This window comes from Colobus angolensis, unplaced genomic scaffold (genome assembly GCF_000951035.1).
Source record: "Colobus angolensis palliatus isolate OR3802 unplaced genomic scaffold, Cang.pa_1.0 Scaffold422, whole genome shotgun sequence".
NCBI classification, from domain to species: domain Eukaryota; kingdom Metazoa; phylum Chordata; class Mammalia; order Primates; family Cercopithecidae; genus Colobus; species Colobus angolensis.
In genome coordinates, this window is record NW_012117622.1 from 2,014,662 (window position 1) to 2,034,933 (window position 20,272).

A 20,272-nucleotide genomic window follows, 5' to 3' on the forward strand; every position below is an offset into this window, starting at 1 on the left:
GCTAATTTTTTTGTATTTTCAGTATAGACGGGGTTTCACCGTGTTCGCCAGGATGGTCTCGATCTCCTGACCTCATGATCCACCCGCCTCGGCCTCCCAAAGTGCTGGGATTACAGGCGTGAGCCACTGCGCCCGGCCCTTGTTATTTTTTTAAAGACAGGATCTCACTCTGTTGCCCAGGCTGGAGTACAGTGGCACAATCACAGCTTACTGCAACCTCAGACTCCTGGGCTCAAGCAATCCTCCCACCTCAGCCTCCTGAGTAGCTGGGACTATAGGTATGCACCACCATGCCCGGCTATTTTTTTTTTTTTTCATTTTTGTAGAGATGGGATCTGACTTTGCTGCTTAGGCTGGTCTCAAACTCCTAGCTTCAAGTAATCCTCCTGCCTCAGCCTCCCAAAGCTACTGGGTTTACAGGTGTGAGCCACCGTGCCAGGCCCTGAGTCACTTTTTCTACTTTCAAAAGGAAGACACTGCTCCTGAATCTAACTCCACTGAGTTAGACCTGCTGAGGAAAAAGAAATGAGAAGAACAAGTATTTCAATCCAGTGATATTTGGTCAAAGGATGAAAAGACTGAAGACATATATGAATAGTTCATTGCTCATGTTCTAATATATCCAGGAAATGACTAGAAAATAAAATGAGAATGCAAAATACTAGATAACACAAAATTTTAAGAATACTAAAACAAGACTAGGGAGAGATCCAAATACTAAATTCTTAAAAACACATAGCCTCTGTCTTCACTCCTCCTACACGTGCACCACGATGTGTGCCCCTTCTCCACAGGCTCCTCTCTGACCACCTCCTTCCTTTCTCCTTCATAGAATGTACCACGTTTATAAGCATGCAGTCGTTCCTATGATTATTTTCTTAATGCCTGTATCTCCTGTTTACTTCACGCCTGGGAGTGAGGACCATGTCCTTCTGTTCACCACTGACCCCCACACACTCAGCACACTGCTTAGCAGAAAAGAACTCACTCTCTATTAGCTGGATGAAAAAATGAAAAATAGACATGGAAAATGGACCATAAATTTTCAAAGCCAGAAAACAGCAAGAAGAGGTACGTCTCCAAACACCAAGAGAGGAAAGAGAAGGGTATGTGACAAACTTTTGATAAACCTCCATTAAAGCCATTAGGATTTCAACTCCATGTGGGTAAAACATGACCCGGACTATTCCTGATATGTTGTCTGCCTGTCTCAGCACACACATGTCCTCTTCCACACTTAAAGTAAGGTGGAAACCTACCTCTGGAACACACTAGGATGATTCGCTACACTTAGGCAGTGGCTGCACGAGAGTGCACCAGCCACAGCTCCTGGGCTCTATAGCTGCCTGTCCTTAGTACACCCAAGGAAGAAAACAGCCACAGACATAGCTGCTGTGTCCCTCGGTGTGGGAGGAGGAAGGCAGTCTTGTACAAGCACAGTCAGGGAGTACCTAAATCAGTGCCTCTCCAATTATCTGTGGTAAAGGTTCAGTTTTTTTGTTTATTTCAACTCAGACAGATGATACCTTTTAAAAATACAAGTAGGATGGTTAACGAGTACAAAAGTATAATTAGAATGAACAAGATCTAGTATTTGATAGCACAGCAGGGTGACTATAGCCAACAATAATCTGTCGTATATTTTAAAATAACTAAAAGAATGAAATTGGAATTTTCCTAATACAAAGAAATGACAAATGCTTGAGGTGACGAATATCCCAATTACTCCAATGTCATTATTACACATTGCATGCCTGTATCAGAATATCACATATACCCCATAAATATATACACCTGTTATGTACCCATAGTAATTAAAAATAAAAAGTTTAAAAATACAGAAATTATTAGAAAAATGAAATGCCACTTATAAGACATAACAGCAACGTCAAATTGTTACAACTTCCCAGCGCTCACTCTCGATTTCCAAACTTATCTCATTGCAGGCCCACATCCAGCAGTACAAGGAGCAGCACTAGCCTATGAACCACACTTTGAGTAGCAAAAAATGAAAGCCCTAAATCCTTGAGGAAATTCCAGTCCACCACAAGAGAGACAGTAACCAGACCAATCACTGGATCTCTCCTAGCGCATCTGTAGGAGGGAATTGGCAGATCTGCTGTAAAGGTTAATGATTAATATATTCTTGGTATATAGGGTGATGGTCAAAAAGCAGAAACCATTATTAATAACAAATCCCTGTATGGTGCTTTTCAGTTTACGAAGCTCTTCTTTTTTTTTTTTTGAGACAGAGGCTGGAGTGCAGTGGCACGATCTCAGCTCACTGCAACCTCTGCCTCCCGGGTTCAAGTGATCCTGCCTCAGCCTCCTGAGTAGCTGAAATTACAGGTTCATGCCACCACCCCCAGCTGATTTTTGTATTTTTAGTAGAGACAGGTTTTGCCATGTTGGTCAGGCTGGTCTCGAACTCCTGGACTCATGATCTGCCCATCTCAGTCTCCCAAAGTGCTGGGATTACAGGCGTTAGCCACTGCGCCCAGCCACGAAGCTCTTCTTATCTCACTTGATCCCCATAATACTTGACAAGTGTTCTCACCTAGTCTCTGTAGAAGGCAGGCCAGAGAAAAGGTGGCAAAATGTCCTGAAGCAATAAAGATGGGCTTCGCAGCACACACTGAGTGGACTGGACCTAGCTGGGGCAGGGCGGTGCTGCATGCCCTGGTCTGCATGGAAGGCACTTACGCTCTCTGGAATTCTGGGATGCTGAAGATGGCCTGCATGACAGAGCTGAGATAGCAGCTGTTGCCCAAGTTCTTCAGACCCGTGTAGCCAGGACCATACATTGGCTTCAGCTTCGTGCCCGACTCCTGGATCACTTCCCACTCACTGACCCTCGGCTTGATGTCATTGTCCTGGAGCCCATTCTCTGTCTGAGACAAAGTCATTGAAGAACAACAACTTTAAATGTGATTCCCATTCAAAGGTCATGTCCCATTAATTATTTCTAATAGCATAGGATGTTTCTGCCATTTTCCCCCCAATTACACAGAGAAATAAACAAGACTGAGAGATGGTGATGGTGGTACAACAATGTGAATGTGCATAATGCCAGAGAACTGCACACTTAAAAATAGTTAAAATGGTAGCTTTTATATTATATATATTTTACCACAATTTTTAAAATACACATGAAAAAGATTTTAAAGAGAGGCCAGGCGCAGTGATTCACAGCTGTAATCCCAGCACTTTGGGAGGCTGAGGTGGGCGGATCACCTGAAGTCAGGAGTTCGAGACCCACCTGACTAACATAGCGAAACCCTGTCTCTACTAAAAATACAAAAATTAGCCAGGTGTGGTGGTGCATGCCTGTAGTCCCAGCTACTCGGGAGGCTGAGGCAGAAGAACTGCTTGAACCCGGGCGGCGGAGGTTTCAATGAGCTGAGATCACGCCACTGCACTCCAGCCTGGGCAACAAGAGAGAACTCCATCTCAAAAAAAAAAAAAAAAAAAGATTTTAAAGAGAGAAAGACTGAAAGGGAAAGAGATAGGAGGAGGATGAAGAACAAATAGGAATCAAAAAAGAAGCAAGTAGACTAAATTCAAGAGAATATTCAATGCAACACAGCAAACAAAAAGGCCAGGCAGCTGGAGAGGATATGGACTAAAACCATGAGACTTGAGAGTGGCGTGAAAGAGGACGGAGGTGCAAAGACGAGCACAGAAAACTAAACAAAAAAGTAGAAATGAGTGACAAAGAGGAGACAGAACGGGAACATGAAGAGACGGAGGCGGCCTGGAAGGAAAGGGCTAAAACAAAATGCACATTTAAATAGTTCCTTAAAGGGAAAAATATTATATAGTCATGACATCAACTTGAAAACACAATATTAAATGAAGCAGAGCTTCTCTATCAATGGTAATGTGTTGGTTTATTCGTTCTGTCCCCTAGGAGCTTTGCTTCCCTTCCTGAAATTAATTAAAGTGATGTTGGTCACAGATAATTTTAAAGGTCATCTCCCTACACCATCTGCGCTTCGTGAACAAAGAATGATTCACACAACTGCCCATCAAAGGAGACTAATTTTGCAAGTAAACTCCAACTAAACCAAAAGGGTATTTGATGAGGTGCCGTTTTTATTACAGCATAAAAAAATCTAAGCTGGCAATCAAAAGAAAACATCTATTAATTAAGTGCAAGAAGTAAATGCAACAATTAAAAGCTAAAACCTATAAAATGAAGATCCACGTTAGAGGAATTATATATTAAATAAATCAAGCAGTTCCCTTGCCCTCTCCCCACCACTACCCCGTGTAAGGTGGAAACAGAAACAAAAGGAGACCTCACCCCATGCATATGAAGCATATCAATTCCAAAATGCGCTAAGTGCTTGGCCAAATGAGGATCCAAAACAGGTTCTTCTTCTTGAAAAGAATAAACATCTAGCGGATGAAGAGAAAATAAGCACTGCAATCAGTAATCAAGTCATTGAATATCCAACACATATTTTTTGAACTCCTACTGTACCCCAGGCTTGGGCTATCACTGAACAAAACGAAAACTTTCTAACATTCAACAAGGGCAAAGATAAATGATAAATACAGGCTTTTTTTTGTAAATATACACACATATCATTCTTTTGACATTTTGGAAAGTTTTGGTGTTTTTTTTTTTAAGTTTTCTAAAACAAGAAAAGAAAAAAGAACAGTATCTAATAAGCAGACAAATATAAATGCCTGATATTTGATTTTTCTAACCAAAACCACAGTGGCATAACTCTGAGCTCAGGAAGAGGCATGGGCACAGGAAGAGGGGGTGATGGCCATCCACCATGGCAGGGGGAATCTCCGGGGGAACAGAGAGAACACACAGGCCCTCAGGGCAGCTTCTTCCATATGAGACAATGAATCTCTGCCCATGAAACCCTCTATATTCTCAAACCTACCATCTCACCACCTCCACCTCCCACCTGCCCCCCACATCCCTTCTTTCCTATCTTCATGTCCACATCTCACAGAACCAGCAAGAGATCTGTGAAGACTGTGTGGCACTTCCCTAACGGGTCCACCTCATAGCACACATAGAAAATGACCATATGTTTGGTATTCCAGGGATACTCAAGACTCCAGCCATCCCTGCCCTGCCTCACTGCCCCAGGGCCTCTGGGATCCACATCCCGGCCATTTGAGAGATGCTAGTGTTGGTAAGCTCTGTGCTGAGGTGGGCTGCCTCTTTCCTCAGGACAATAATATCCCACCTGACAACATGAGGCTTTTGACTGAACCTGGTTTCTCAAAGTGGGGTGTATGGACTCAAAGCAGCAGCTTCACCTGGGAACTCATTAGAAATGCAGAATCGTCTTTGGAAGGCTGAGGCAGGCGGATCACGAGATCAGGAGATCCAGGCGATCCTGGCTAACACAGTGAAACCCTGTCTCTACTAAAAATACAACAAATTAGCTAGGCGTGGTGGCGGGCGCCTGTAGTCGCAGCTACTCAGGAGGCTGAGGTAGGAGAATGGCATGAACCCAGGAGGCAGAGCTTGCAGTGAGCTGAGATCGTGCCACTGTACTCTAGCCTGGGCGACAGAGAGAGACTCCATCTCAAAAAAAAAAGAAAAGAAAAGAAATGCAGAATTTTGAGCCCCGCCTCAGGCCGACTGAATGAGAAACTGCATTTTTAACAAGATCCTCAGGTGCAGAGTGAAGTTGGAGGACTGTTTGGTTTTCCAAAGCTATCCAATCCGCTGCCCTATCCATCCTCACACACAGTGCAGTGAGGAGGACAGAACAGACATTTTCAAGCCCATCTTGCAGATAAGGAAAAGAAGTTCATAAAGGTTAAATGATTTTTGCCTTAAATCCCACAGGTGGCCCAGAACCCAGGTAGTCTAACTCCTGGCCCAATCTTCCCTCTACAACAGAATATTTATGAAGGTATATCAGGACACTAGCCAGGTGCAGTGGCTCACATCTGTAACCCAGCACTCTGGGAGACCAAGGCAGGAGGATCACTTGAGGCCAGGAGTTTGAGGCTACAGTAAGCTATGATAATGCCACTGTACTCTAGCCTGGGTGACAGAGCAGGACTCTGTCTCTAAAAAACAGGAAAAAAAAAAAAAAAGAATGTTTCTAAAGAAAGAAAAAATATATATATCAGAACAGGATACCAATAGACTTGGTGAAGAACCAACCTAGGTCCTTAAAAGGAATGAAGACTCAAAACCCACAATTTCTTCACTCTATTTGAAAAACAAAATCTATAACAAGGAAAATGGATATGAAGATATCACTCTTTGGGACAGTATAAGTCAGAATGTCCAAGGAGTTCCTTACTCCTTGGAACATCACCGGGGGGAAAAAAATAACGCATAGAAGCTATGTGACCTTCTATCCCATACTCAGATATATAGAGACTCCCTGCTCCCAAAAGAAATTCAGTCTTTCTATTATTAATAAGTTAAACATTGTATAGCTGTCTTTTCTATTTCTCTTCCCCCAGAGGCCCATTATAACTGTGGATAGCAACCCTCATTTATATTTTGTAAATATAATTCAGTGTTCTCAAAAGCAAAACAAAAGACAAAATCTCAGCCCAATTAAGAAGAAAAATTTCTAAAAGTTTAAATATTAATAAAATAAACAAAAACCTTTGAACTAATAACTTGAAACACATACATCAACAGTATTTTTAATCTATGACAAGGGACCAAAAAATTCAACTCAAATACTAGCTGGAAGGTGAAAATGACACTCCCTTGGCACTTCAGTTGTTATTAATTAGGGAGATAGTTTGAAGACTTAAGACTTTAAGCCTCTAATGATCAGGACTGTATTAGAAAATAATAAAACTGTCAGAATTAAACCACTGGCATTGGCCTAGAATTTTGAAATAAGTGAAAACAACACAGCCCTCCACAGTTCATAACCCATTAGGCTCTTGCCACATTGAGAAAATCATATTTCATACCTCCAACCATTAACTGCTCCAAAGATGTGACATGATTTGGTCAAATGCTATAGTTATTTCTCATCCCCAAGACAAAAACGGCTTAGTGAGTAACATACAAGAAACCTGAAAACGAACTGTGATCTTCAAACTTGGCAATCATGAAGAATTTGTAAATATGTAGTCAGAGAAAAAAAGTTTTCAGTGGCCTCAGTGGCTGAAAATGCTGTCTTGTATGTTTTTCACTGGGGAACTCATTTTATTCCCAACTTCAGCTTAGCAAAGTCATGTCTTAGTACAGAAACTACGGTAGTAAATAGGCAACTCCTGACAAGCATCATCCATCATGCTCCCCAGTTTGGCCTAAAACTTGAAGCCAAGAATCATGGTTAGGGAGTTCACAGAGGGATCCTCCCAGGAATAGCCCAAGAAGCATTTCATGAGTAACTACAGTTATTTTAGAAGCAAACCAGTCATCCTTTCATTTCAAGTTAAATGACAAACTAAACCACAAAGAACATGAGGCAGCAATCCGTGGAAGAAAAAAGATTTAAAAAAATTTTTAGAACAAGAATATCTCATTTGTGACAAGCATGCTAGAAAGCAGTGTGTGCCATAAGCTCAAAGATTAATTAAGGAAAAGCTCAGAGAGCACAGAGATAGAGACGAACCAGAAGCAAGACTGAGAATCTGTAAGAAACCAGATCAAAATGTTCTAAGTAATTCCCAGAGATTAAAATGATGCTATTGGATGGTATGCTATTAGGATTATGCTGTTAGGACTAGCATGCCTGGCGCGGGTCATCCTTGTTCAACCACCAGGATTAACTCACTCATTCATAGTATTCAGCAAATATTAACTAAATACCAAATACATATATACCCTGAGGATATAATGTTAAATAAGACACACAGAGTCCCTGCCCTCATAAGTTTAAAGTTTAACATTTCAAATAGTCTTAGAAGAAATGCTGGTTTGGTGTGAAGGGTCTCATGGTTTAGTCATGTGACTTTTATGCCCTTATCCTAGGCCCCAGAAAATGGCAGAAGTCCAAATTCTCCCTCCAGATTACCCTACAGGAAAGTAGAAGGGAGAGAGAGGTAAGGATGTACCTCAGAAAGTCCTTGTGTTAAAACTTCGGAAGGCTGGGCGTGGTGGCTCACGCTCGTAATCCCAGCACTTTAGGAGACAAGGCAGGTGGATCATCTGAGGTCGGGAGTTCGAGACCAGCCTCACTCACATGCAGAAAGCCCGTCTCTACTAAAAATACAGAATTAGCCTGGCGTGGTGGCACATGCCTGTAATCCCAGCTACTCAGGAGGCTGAGGCAGGAGAATCACTTGAACCCGGGAGGTGGAGGTTGCTGTGAGCCAAGATTGCACCGCTGCACTCCAGCCTGGGCAACAAAAGCGAAACTCCATCTCAAAAACAAAACAAAACAAAAACTAGGAAAGCCGGCTTTGGTGACCTTCTCTCACAAGTGGAGAGAAAAAGCAAAGCTCCTGGTCAAACACCAAGTAATAAATCAGAGAGAAGAAAATGAAGAGAGGTTCTCCTCAGTCAGCGCAGATCTGTCCACCCAGACTGCATCTCTCCACCAGGAGTCCACATTTGTGTGCCTCTAAGCCATCTGCAACAGACAGGAAAAGAAGAAAAACAAGACAACTCCAGCAGCTACACTAGAAAAATAAACACAAGGCTGGGCGCAGTGGCTCACGCATGTAATCCCAGCACTTTGGGAGGCAGAGGCGGGAGGATCACGAGGTCTGGAGTTCAAGACCAGCCTGGCCAACATAGTGAAATCCCGTCTCTACTAAAAATACAAAAATTAGCCGGGCATAGTGGCGCACACCTGTAATCCCAGTTACTAAGGAGGCTGAGGCAGGAGAATTGCTTGAACCCAGGAGGCAGAGGTTGCAGTGAGCCGAGATCACACCACTGCACTCCAGCCTGGGCTACAGAGCGAGACTCCATCTCAAAGAAAAAAAAAGAAAGAAAGAAAAATAAACACAAAACAAACTAGGCCAGCATGTAGGATATCTTTAAAGAGAGAATAGGTTATAATCCTAGGACTTTTAGAGGCCGAGGCAGGAGGATAGCTTGAGCCTGGGAGCTCGAGACCAGGCTGGGCAACATAGTGAGATTCTGTCTCAATTAAAAAAAAAAAGAGACAGAGAGAGAGAGAGACAGAACAGGGCTAGGCACAGTGGCTCACATCTATAATCCCAGCACTTTGGGAGGCTAAGGCAGGAGGATCACTTGAGCCCAGGAGTTCAAGGCCAGCCTGGGCAACACAGTAAGACTCCGTTTCTACAAAAAAATGAAAAAAAAATTAGCCAAGTATGGAGTGTGGTGGCAAGCACCTGTGCTCCCAGTACTTGGGAGGCTGAGCTGGGAGGCTCACTTGAGCCCAGGAAGTTGAGGCTGCAGTGAGCCATGATTGCACCACTGCTCTCCAGCCTTGGCAACAGAGTGAGATCCTGCCTCAAAAAAAAAAAGAAAAGAAAAAGAAAGAGAGAGAGAACCACCAGGACAGACAAAACCTAGACTATAGTCAGGAAAGGAAAATAGGTAAGAGTAAAAAAGATGTTAATAAAATAGAAAAAAGGTAAATCAGAGGAGCCAATATTCTCTGCCTTTTTTTAAATTTTTCAGACGGGGCTCACTATGCTGCCCTAACTGGTCTCAAACTCCTGGACCCAAACAATCCTCAAAACACAGCCTCCCAAATAGAAGCAGATTTTGTTGGTGTGTCTTCCTCCATTTGTTTGTTCCATAATATTTGCTGAGCACCTACTATGTGTGAGGGACACTACTAGATGCTAGAGATATAACAGTGCCCAAGAAATGTGGCCTTAGGCCTGGCTGTCCTAGGGGACCACCATTAAATAAACTGTTAACAGGGTCTTCTGAAAAGTACCATGACAGAGCAGCAGGAAGTACCACAGAGGCACACAGGAGGGGCCCAGTTCAGGCCAAAACTAAAACGAAGTAGTCCATGCCCTGATTCCAAATCCTAGGGCTGGGAGAAACTCAAGGGAACTTATGCCCAGGTAGGGGGTAAAGATGACCAAAGAAGAAAGACCAGCTTGAGATGCTGTGAAGCTGGTACAGTCAATAGAATAGGTAATTTCACAGCTGCCTTGGGCATCTCTGGAAGACTCTCCTGCAATCACCCAAGACACCAAAGCATCTTCTCGGGTAAACTAGTTTCCATGATGGAAGAAAAACACACCCTATCCTGCCTCCAACCTGCCCTACTCCCTTTCTACCAAGAACCTCATCCCTGCGTCGCCGAAACAATGTGTGCTCCCACAGAGGAAAGTGTTTTGTTTGTTTGTCTAGTGATCTGCTTCTTGGTTTGTTTGTTGCTGTACCCATGGGGACCCAGAGTAGAATTTCATATGGGGCCCGTTCTTACTACGCATGCCACCACTCTGGCCTAGACTGAGGGACCAGAGCTTCTTTGAAAAACTAAATCTAAGTTGAGACCTCAAGGATGAGGTCTCATTGGACAAATATATCCTTATTGGGGGAAAGGAAATCAGGATGATCAGATCACACTACCATTAAATATTTGAGTCCACAACCTTCTTGGATTCCATGTTCACTAAGCAATCTTCTAAATATAATTCATCTCCCCACAGGGAAGGAATGTACTGGTCAAGCGGACATAAACATCCTACTTACTGGCAGTTGTGGCTCTCATTATGAACTAAAAAACAAATGCCGACTTTGAGACTTTCATCTCTTGTGAGTTGAACTGGCCTGAGTAAGCCCAGTGAGTGTGGAAGAGCAGACCCTCAGCAGTGGAAACTTCACCGAGAGATGACTGCCCCGCAGAACAGGGGCTCCCTACCCCCAGGCCTCAATGTCCACAAGGCTCATCATTAGACATTTAAGAAAACTTTATGCATGCTTTTTTAAATTTAAGTAGCTTTTAAATACACAATAAGTTACAGCTAGCAATCTGTTAAACAGATTTAAAGGAAACCAAAATAGAATATATGCATTCCATAAACTAATATGAAATCACAATTAGACAGAAAATAATTACTTTTATTACCAGCTCTGCACAATATATGCAGGAATAAAAGCCTGATCTTTTTCAGAAAGTTAACATTATTTTAGTTAAATGAATTCACAACCCTTATCACAGTGTATACAATCTGCATTGCTGTTGCCAATGTTTTATACTTTCTATGATTGAAATAGAAGTATGTATTCAAATACTGTCAATTATATGACAAGAAAAACCTTAAAAGTTATTTCTTCTTCACAAAAACAACAACCGTGGAAGATAATGGGTTAATATTCTTAATAATCAAAGAGTTCTTAAAAAACAATTTTTAAAAACCTAAACCTATGAGAAAATTGGCCTAAGAAATTCACAAAAAAGAACCACAAATGGCCAAGAATACTAAGGAAAATATTCAGCCTCATCAGAAACGCAAATTAAAACAAGACACCAGATTAGCAAAGTTATTTTTTTAAGTCTTAATAAAAAAGTTGTCAAGGATTTGTTGAAAAGAGTACTGTCATACACTGTTGAAGGGAATGTAAATTGTTACAACTGTTTAAAAGAGAATGTTGGTAACTGAAAAGTTTAAAGATTTAACTCTTTTTGTCATAGAAATTTATTCTAAAGAAATAACTACACAAACACCCAAAGATTTGCATATATACAAGGATGTTCATCAGAATAGAAAAAATAATTGTAACCACTCACAGAATAGTGAAATGATTTATGAAACCATCATAAAATACTGAAGAATATTTAATAATATAGAAAAACATAATGCCAAATAGAGAAAAACAAGGAATAAAACTTTATACAGTATGATCTAATTTTTGTAAAAATGTGAGATGGGTGCGTGTGTGTACATGTGTGTGTGTATGAATTGATTAACCCTTTAAAACAAGAGAAAAGACTGAAATGAAATACCTAAATTATTAACTGAGTAGTCTAGAGGGTGGTATTTAGTAAAAAAAGTTTGTATTGATTTATCTCAACTTTTATCTCTGTTTTCTACATATGTTACACTGAATGTTTGTTTCAAAATCGAGGAAAATATAAAATTTTCTTAAAACTGAAAGAAAAGAAACTAGATTTCCTCTATTTAGCACTTTTTTTTGTTGTTGTTGTTGTTTTTTTTTTGAGACGGAGTCTCGCTCTGTTGCCCAGGCTGGAGTGCAGTGGCGCGATCTTGGCTCACTGCAATCTCTGCCTCCCGGGTTCACGCCATTCTCCTGCCTCAGCCTCCGGAGTAGCTGGGATTACAGGCGCCCGCCACCTCGCCCGGCTAGTTTTTTGTATTATTTTTTTTTTAGTAGAGACGGGGTTTCACCGTGTTAGCCAGGATGGTCTCGATCTCCTGACGTCGTGATCCGCCCGTCTCGGCCTCCCAAAGTGCTGGGATTACAGGCTTGAGCCACCACGCCCGGCCTATTTAGCACTTTTAAAATAAGTTTCCCATTAGAAAAGAAAGCTTCTGGAAAACTAAAGATACACAAAGAATAGAATTAATTCTTGCCTTTATGATTAGCATACATTTGAATAGAATCTAATTACAATCACTCACTGAATAACAACATTTTGGTCACACAGTGGACTGCATACATGGCAGTGGTCCCATAAGGTTCTAATGGAGATGAAAAATTCCTGTCACGTAGTGACGTCATAACCCATCATGTTGTAGCATTACAGCGTTACACACATCACTCCCATGCTTGTGGTGATGCTGGTGTAAACAAACCTACTGCACTGCCAGTCACACATAAGTATAGCACATATGGTTTTATGTACAGTACACAATACTTGATAATAATAATAAACGACTATGTTACCATATTATGTGTTTACTATACTATACTTTTCATTGTTATTTTACAGTATTCCTTCTGCTTCTATATGAAAAAAAGTTAACTGTACAACAGCCTTGGGCAGGTCCTTCAGAAGGCATTCCAGAAGAAGGCATTGTTATCATACCATGCATGTTATTGCCCCAGAAGGCTTTCCAGTGGGACAAGCTGTGGAGGTGGAAGACAGTGATACCGATGATACTGACCCTGTGTAGGCCTAGGCTAATGTGTGTGTTTGTGTCTTAATTTTTAATAAAAACGTTTAAAAAGCAAAAGTTAAAAATAGAAAAAAGTTTATAGAATAAAGATATTATAAAAAAAAAAATGGCTGGGCATGGTGGCTCACACCTGCAATTCCAGCACTTTGAAAAGCCAAGGTGGGTAGATCACCTGAGGTCAGGATTTCAAGACCAGCCTGACCAACATGGTGAAACCCCGTCTCTACTAAAAATACAAAAATTAGCTGGGCGTGGTGGGGGCGCCTGTAATCTCAGCTACTCAGGAGACTGAGGCAGGAGAATCGCTTGAATCTAGGAGGTGGAGGTTGCAGTGAGCTGAGATCACGCCACTGCACTCCAGCCTGGGTGACAGAGTGAGACTCTGCCTCAGAAAACAAATCAAAACAAAAAATTTGTACAGCTGTATAATGTATTTATGTTTTAAGCTAAGTATTACTACAAAAATGTCCAAAAGTTAAAAAAATTAAGTTCATAAAGTAAACACATTACAGTAAGAGGTTAATTTATTATTGAAAAGGATGACGTTTTTATAAATTTAGTGTAGCCAAGTGTATGGTGTTTATAGTCTGCAGTAGTGAACACTAAAGTCCGAGGCCTTCACACTCACTCTCCACTCACTCACCGACTCACCCAGGGCAACCCCCAGCTCTGCATGTTCCACTCATGGTAAGTGCCCTATACAGGTGACCATTTTCTATCTTTTATACCGTATTACTGCTGCATCTTCTCTATGTTTAGACATGTCCAGATACACAAATACTTACCATTGTGTTACCACAGCAGTCAGTACAGTACTGACTGTATAGGTTTGTAGCTGAGGAGCAACAGGTCACATCATATAGCTTGGTTGTGAAGGACACTATGCCATCTAAGTTTGTCCAAGTATACTCTGCGATGTTCACACAACAAGGAAATCACCTAACGATGCATTCTCAGAACATATCACCATCCTTAAGCGACGCATGACTGTATTCAAATGCTTATATACCAGTTGGTTCATTTAACAAAAGTATTTGTGCGTAAGATGTGTAAGATTTTGTATAGAACCCAAAGATGAGTAAGACGTAGACTTGCTTTCAAACTGCAAAGTTAGAACTAAGCTGCATACACGAACAGTTATAGTGTTGAACAGGCTCTTCTGAGAACTGAATTTCTAATAACTGGTCCTATAAAGGAACTACACAAGAAGCATAGAAAGTCGGAAAATCTGAATTATTCTCCCCTTGCAACTTTATCCGACAGAATTCCTACATTGCAAATCTTTCTTTCTACAATCCCCTAAAAGGACAAGGAGAGGGTCATAGAGAAAAGTCATTCAACACCCACTCATTGAATAACAATCACCTGTAAACACCACGCTGTAACCCTCAATCCAAATGCAGGTCCTGAATTTCCTCTTTCAATCCCGAAGATTTAGGATAAGACCTGGGTTGTGTGTATCTTTATTCACTTTGGGGGAAAATCTTTGGTACCAGTATCTAGGGTTTCTCAGCTACTTGTCTCTAATGAGTTAAAATAATTCCACAAAACTTGAAAGCAGGAAAATTCTCTAAAATGTGAAACCAAAGAATCCTGACACGACCTAACTGCCAGTCCCCAATTATATATCAAATGAAAAACTACACCAGTTCAATGAAAAAACAATGATTGGTGAAAAGTGTCCCCTTATTTAATGAAAAGATCTTGGGCAATTAACTCTGAGGCGGGCTAATTCCATCATTGAAAAATAACAGAAAAAAGAGAAAAGAGAGAAGATGCGTTTTTATAGTTCTCCTAAAAACATCTTACCTTACAGCAAAGAAGAAACAGAGACTAAATAAAGCCTGGGAAAACGGAGAAGACCAGCTGGGTATCAGTTCAGATGTGTGCTTCATAAATGTTTCCGATGATGATTAGATGATGGGTTTTTATAGCCACTGCTCACTATTTAAGTTTCTCATTACTGATCCTGATATTATTGTCTTTTTCCCTCGCAAAATGGTAGAAGGTATTAACCGTACAAACATGGCCAAAAGCTAATGTTTCAAAGCACACCATGTGAGGACAAAAAGAAACAGAACCAACTCTGAAGCTGACAGTGCAAGAAGGAAACAATTCTAATCCCCTGGAGAACGTGAACACCATCACTGCCAGGTGATTTCAGTGACTCTTTTAACACACGGTATCCTTTAAAACTCACATTCTCCATAATTAATCCATTTGTTTCTAAAATGATACTTAATCCCTGTAATGGATTCCAAGGGCTTCCTCCTGCTGTTCTAACAGTAGACTTGATTATTCACACTCACTTCACAAATCCTGTTTCCTGCTCTGTCCTCTTAGCCAAGAGATACACAGAAGGAAAATAACAACAGCAGCAATTTGTATTAGGACCTTAAGGCGTGCACTGAGCTAAATGCTTTATACACACTAACAAACATAGGAAAGAGGTACCATTATCGTTATCCTCAAGATGAGCACTCTAAAGCTTAGGGGGATTAGAAAACTTGCCCAAGACTTCAAAACTAGTAAGAGGCAGAATTAGGATTCAAACCTGGGCTGTCTGCATCCAGAGCCTATACCTTCCAACCACCTGGATTCAGGGATTGGTTAAATCTAAGAGGAAGCCACTGCATGTTCCCAAAGTCTGTAAAGGCGCACTCACCTGCCCCGTCAGGAGTGATGGTTCCCAGTTTCACGGCTAGTGGGTAGCCCATGTCTCTGTAATGCTCCAGCGCATGCCCATTGCCCCCAGAGCTGTCAAAGAACCACTTTCCACATAGGACAGAGCCGTCAGTCAGATTCAACCAGAGGTTTTCTCGCAGGTCACATCTGGCACACTTCCAACCACTAGAAAGCCATTGGAGAGTAGTCAGAACAGCCAGAGCATAATTTTAAAAACTAACATCTAAGAAAACAGATGGTTTCAGGTAGGCAAGTCACAACAAAGGCTCAGTGAAGTAACAGAGACTGGTGCTTCCCCATTTTCTCCCCTCAAGACATTGTTGGCCAGGCGTGGTGGTTCACACCTGTAACCCCAGCACTTTGGGAGGCCAAGGCAGGCAGATCACCTGAGGTCAGGAGTTCGAGACCAGCCTGGATAACATGGCGAAACTCCATCTCTATTAAAAATATAAAAATTAGCCAGGTATGGTGGTGGGCACCTGTAATTCCAGCTACTCATGAGGCTGAGGTAAGGAGAACTGCTTGAACCTGAGAGGCAGAGGTTGCAGTGGGCCAAGATTACGCCAGTGCACTCCAGCCTGGGTGGCAGAGCAAGACTCTGCCTCAAAAAAAAAAAATTATTATTCCTCTCCCAGAGTAGCAGGATCACTCAGCACCCTGCTTGCCTCCCAGATGTGGATTAGCCCCTCCCAGCATCTCCGAGTGGCCTTTTTTACTTTTGAAAACTGACACAAAACTTCAGGCTAGGAGAGGAGCTCATTTCCTTAAAATTCCTCCATGAGGGACAGTGGAGCTTGAACAAGTTTAAAATATTAAGGATCCTGTGTGTATAAATGTCTAAAGTTCTAAAGCATTAATCACATACAGTAAAGCTAGTTTATACAAATCTGACTACAATGCAAATCTAAATTAATTAGAAAGGAGACCAACTTGACTAAAAGCTAAATGTCAACTATATGCCAAGTACCTTACAGAAGTCTCATCATTTAATTCTAACAAACACCTTTTAGCATCAGTATTACCATCTCTATTTTTACAAACGGAGAAACGGAGGTCCTCCAAAGACCACATAGAAGGTGAATGCCGTGCAATTGTCAGGATTCAACCAAATCAGACACATTCCTAATCAATCTGCCCATCCACCAATACCTGTCTCTGTAAACACACCGGCACCTAATAAGAGGAGACACGAATGGAGCCCAAAGAGTATTCCAGCCAAAATGTTAAAACCAAAGACTTGTAAGTTGGATTGCCCTAAAACAAGACTCTGAGACAAAAAAGTGAAGGTAAATGGCTTCTCTGGGAGGTGATCCCAGGGAAGTGGGGAAGAGAGACAAGCAAGGGTAGGAAGCTGGTACAGGATATGTCAGTGAGCAAATGTATACTGTGGGTGACTGGGGCTCAGGCCACGTGGGGAACTGCAAGAGACAGATATCCCACCTGGAGGGGCAGAAAACTGGGGTATGAATCCACCCATGCCACAGTCGCTGGTTTAGGGCTGCTCCAGGAGGAGGGAGGGAGCTTCACTCTGGTGTTTCTGACTGTCCCATGCACCGGCCTAACTGACTTCAGCAAGTAGAAAAAGCTCTCAAGCAAAGGGTTGCAAGTGCTTGCAACTGGCAGCTTCAGGGCAGGAAAGGGCTTAGGGGTATGGACTGGGCATATTCAGCATCTACTACAAAGCTACAGACAATTTTAGAGAAAAGTTTTATATTTACTTTTAATAAAAGGCATCTGGTAAGAAAAAATATAACTGCCAATTCAAAAAAGAGGTAGAAAACAAATATTCCTTTCGCCAGTTTTAGGGAGTAAAGTTCCATTCTGCTATTTGACTCCCACCTTGGAGGAATCCTGACGCCATTGTCCAGTTGGGTGAGGTTGTTGGCATATTTAGATACTGGCAATTCATTTTCCCACGTGTCTGGGTCCTGCTTTCTGTATGGAGATTTTGAGCTGAGAACTGCATCACAAGCAATTGTTACCTATAAGACAAACCCAGATGTAATATATAAAAACAGTTTGAGAAAATAACAATTTGCTAGTGAATAGCAAATTCACTACAATGTGAATTTAAAAACTGAAGAAATGCAAACAGCACAAGTGTCACAAGAGAGAGATCCTGTCTTCCTGCACTTCCCCTGGATCGAGCTAGGTTTTGTCCCTGGCCTAGTGTTTGTAGTACTGACAATGGCACAGATAGCAAGAAACTAAATTCGTTTTCTAAGCCCAAGCTTAGAGGTCAGATTTAACAATTCCTACCACTTAGCAAGCAGGGTGAAAAGTAGGAGGTGAACAGTTTGCAAGGGTGAAATTAGATACAGGAATGCCCAGGATTTACCCAAGTGGTGTGTTTTCCTCATAACAAATGTACACTCAAATATCCAATATCCTCAACTCATCACACAATGGCATGTGGTCAAGGGCACTTGAATGGAATGTAAGCAGCATGGCTCCATTTCTTAATCTGGTGCAAATGTGACCCTGGACAGGGACATGCCTGGGTGTCTCTGTGCCAGATTAGATCACATCATGAGCAAATCTGTGATGTCCTGCTCAGGACCAACTGACCACAGGGGAGGAGGAAAACAGACTCTCTGCCCTCTCCCTACCCGATTAATTCTGGCCATATGCCTATTACCCAATGTGCTATTGGCTTAATGCTATAAGCTATTTCTAGCTGTCTTTTAAAAACTTATATTCTGGTTGCAAAGTAAACTGGTACAGCCGCTTTGGAAAACAGTTCAGTAGTTCATCAAATGGTTAAACACAGTTATCGCATGACCCAGTCATTCTACCACAGCTATGTACCCAAGAGAAATGAAAATATGTGTCCACACAAAAACGTGTACACAATTGTTCATAATAGCATTATTTATATTAGTCAAAACAATGGAGCTGGGCCCCAGGTGAGCTCACACCTGTAATCCCAGCACTTTGGGAGGCTGAGACCAGCAGATAACTTGAGGTTAGGAGTTCGAGACCAGCCTGGCTAACATGGTGAAACCCTATCTCTACCAAAAATACAAAAATTAGCCGGGCGTGGTGGCATACTCCTGGGAGCTACTCGGGTGGCAGCTACTCGGGAGGCTGAGGCAGGAGGATTGCTTGAGCTTGGGAGGCGGAGGCTGTAGTGAGCTGAGAACGCACCACTGCACTCCAACCTGGGCAACAGGACAGAAACCCTGTCTCAAAAAAAAATTTTTTAATAAAAAATAAAAATAATGGGAACCACCCAAATGCCTATGGATATAACAAATAGAATGTAAAATAAAATGTTGTATTACATACAATGGAATGTTATTTGCCAATAAAAAGGAATGAAATATTGATACATGCTACAATATAAATAAACTTTGAAAATATATTCTAAGTGAAAAAGCCAGTCACAAATAGCAACATATTACATGACTCCATTTATATGAAATGTCCACAGTAGACAAATCTATAGAGATAGAAAGTAGATTAGTGAGTGCCACAGGCTCAGCATGGAGGAAGGGTTGGAGGATGATGGCTACGGGGTATGGGTTTTTTAGTGGGGCAAGAGAAATCTTCTAAAATTAGACAGTGGTGATGGATGCCCAACTCTAATATAATAAATGCCACTAAATTGTAAAAAATAAATAAATAACAAAATTTGTAATCTACATCACTAATATCCTGCATAATGAGCTGATCGTTTTCCCCTGAGTCACAGTTTCCCATGTGTCTGGGTCCTGGCTTCTGACCCTAGAACCAAGGAAGGAACAAGAAACAATGGAGGAAGTTCCCTCAGCTGCCATTTCACCCCCACCTAGCCCACAGCCAATTCCTAGCAGCCCTGTGATGTAGGAATCGGCCTCGTGTCCACTCCAACTCCATCCCTCCTGGTCCTAGCCACCATCATGGTTCCCCCATAGCTACACAACAGCCTCCTTACCGTGGTCTTCCCTCTAGCCCTGCCCCTCTTCTTTGCACAGCAGCCAGAGTGATCTGCTGTGAAAATTATATCCTATCCTTCTCCAGCTTAAAACTCTCATAGGTTATACTGACCACTGCTGATTGATGACACTGAGCTACTCACAGTCAGGAACAAGGAGGAGGTCCCCGGCCTCAACAAGCTTATAATCCATGAGAGATCAGGACTTAATAAATATAGTTAAGCCTTTCAAAAGAGATCCTTCCATTTATCTCCCATTACAAATGCTGTTGTATAATTAGTTTGCTTTTTTCCATTTTGAAAACTCATCCCCTATCACCTTCCAGAAATGCCCATAGAAAATAGAGCTGAGTTCACCACAAGCCCCCTCCAGGCTTTATGGGTTTGGGACATGCCACCTTAGCACTTCTGGCCAGGACTTCTTCCTTGTTCCTGACTGTGAGTAGCCCAGTGTCATTGGTCAGTAGTGTTGAGAGTTTTAAGCTGGAGAAGGATAGGATCTAATCTTCACAGCAGATCACACTGGCTGCTGTGCAGGGAAGAGGGCAGGTGTGGAAGAAAGACCACAGTAAGGAGGCTGTTGTGTAGCCTCCTAATCTTTTGAGTCTGACCTATTATAACCTCCTTATTTGTTTCATCAACTACCCGAATCAAGTCTGTGTCCTCCTTAGGACTGTCTCCACC

At 41.8% G+C, this 20,272-nt stretch overlaps 1 protein-coding gene across 2 annotated transcripts in view; it reads right to left on the reverse strand.

Annotated features, from left to right (window-relative positions):
* USP13 (ubiquitin specific peptidase 13 (isopeptidase T-3)) overlaps window positions 1-20,272 on the reverse strand; it is a 134,211-nt gene that overhangs the window by 62,593 nt on the left and 51,346 nt on the right. For both annotated transcript variants that reach the window (XM_011956716.1, XM_011956717.1), the window contains exons 5-8: window positions 17,512-17,654; window positions 15,653-15,837; window positions 4,307-4,401; window positions 2,704-2,891 (exon numbers count right to left, since the gene is read on the reverse strand). In XM_011956716.1, coding sequence (XP_011812106.1) covers window positions 2,704-2,891; window positions 4,307-4,401; window positions 15,653-15,837; window positions 17,512-17,654 — 611 coding nt within the window. The remainder of the gene's footprint in view (window positions 1-2,703; window positions 2,892-4,306; window positions 4,402-15,652; window positions 15,838-17,511; window positions 17,655-20,272) is intronic.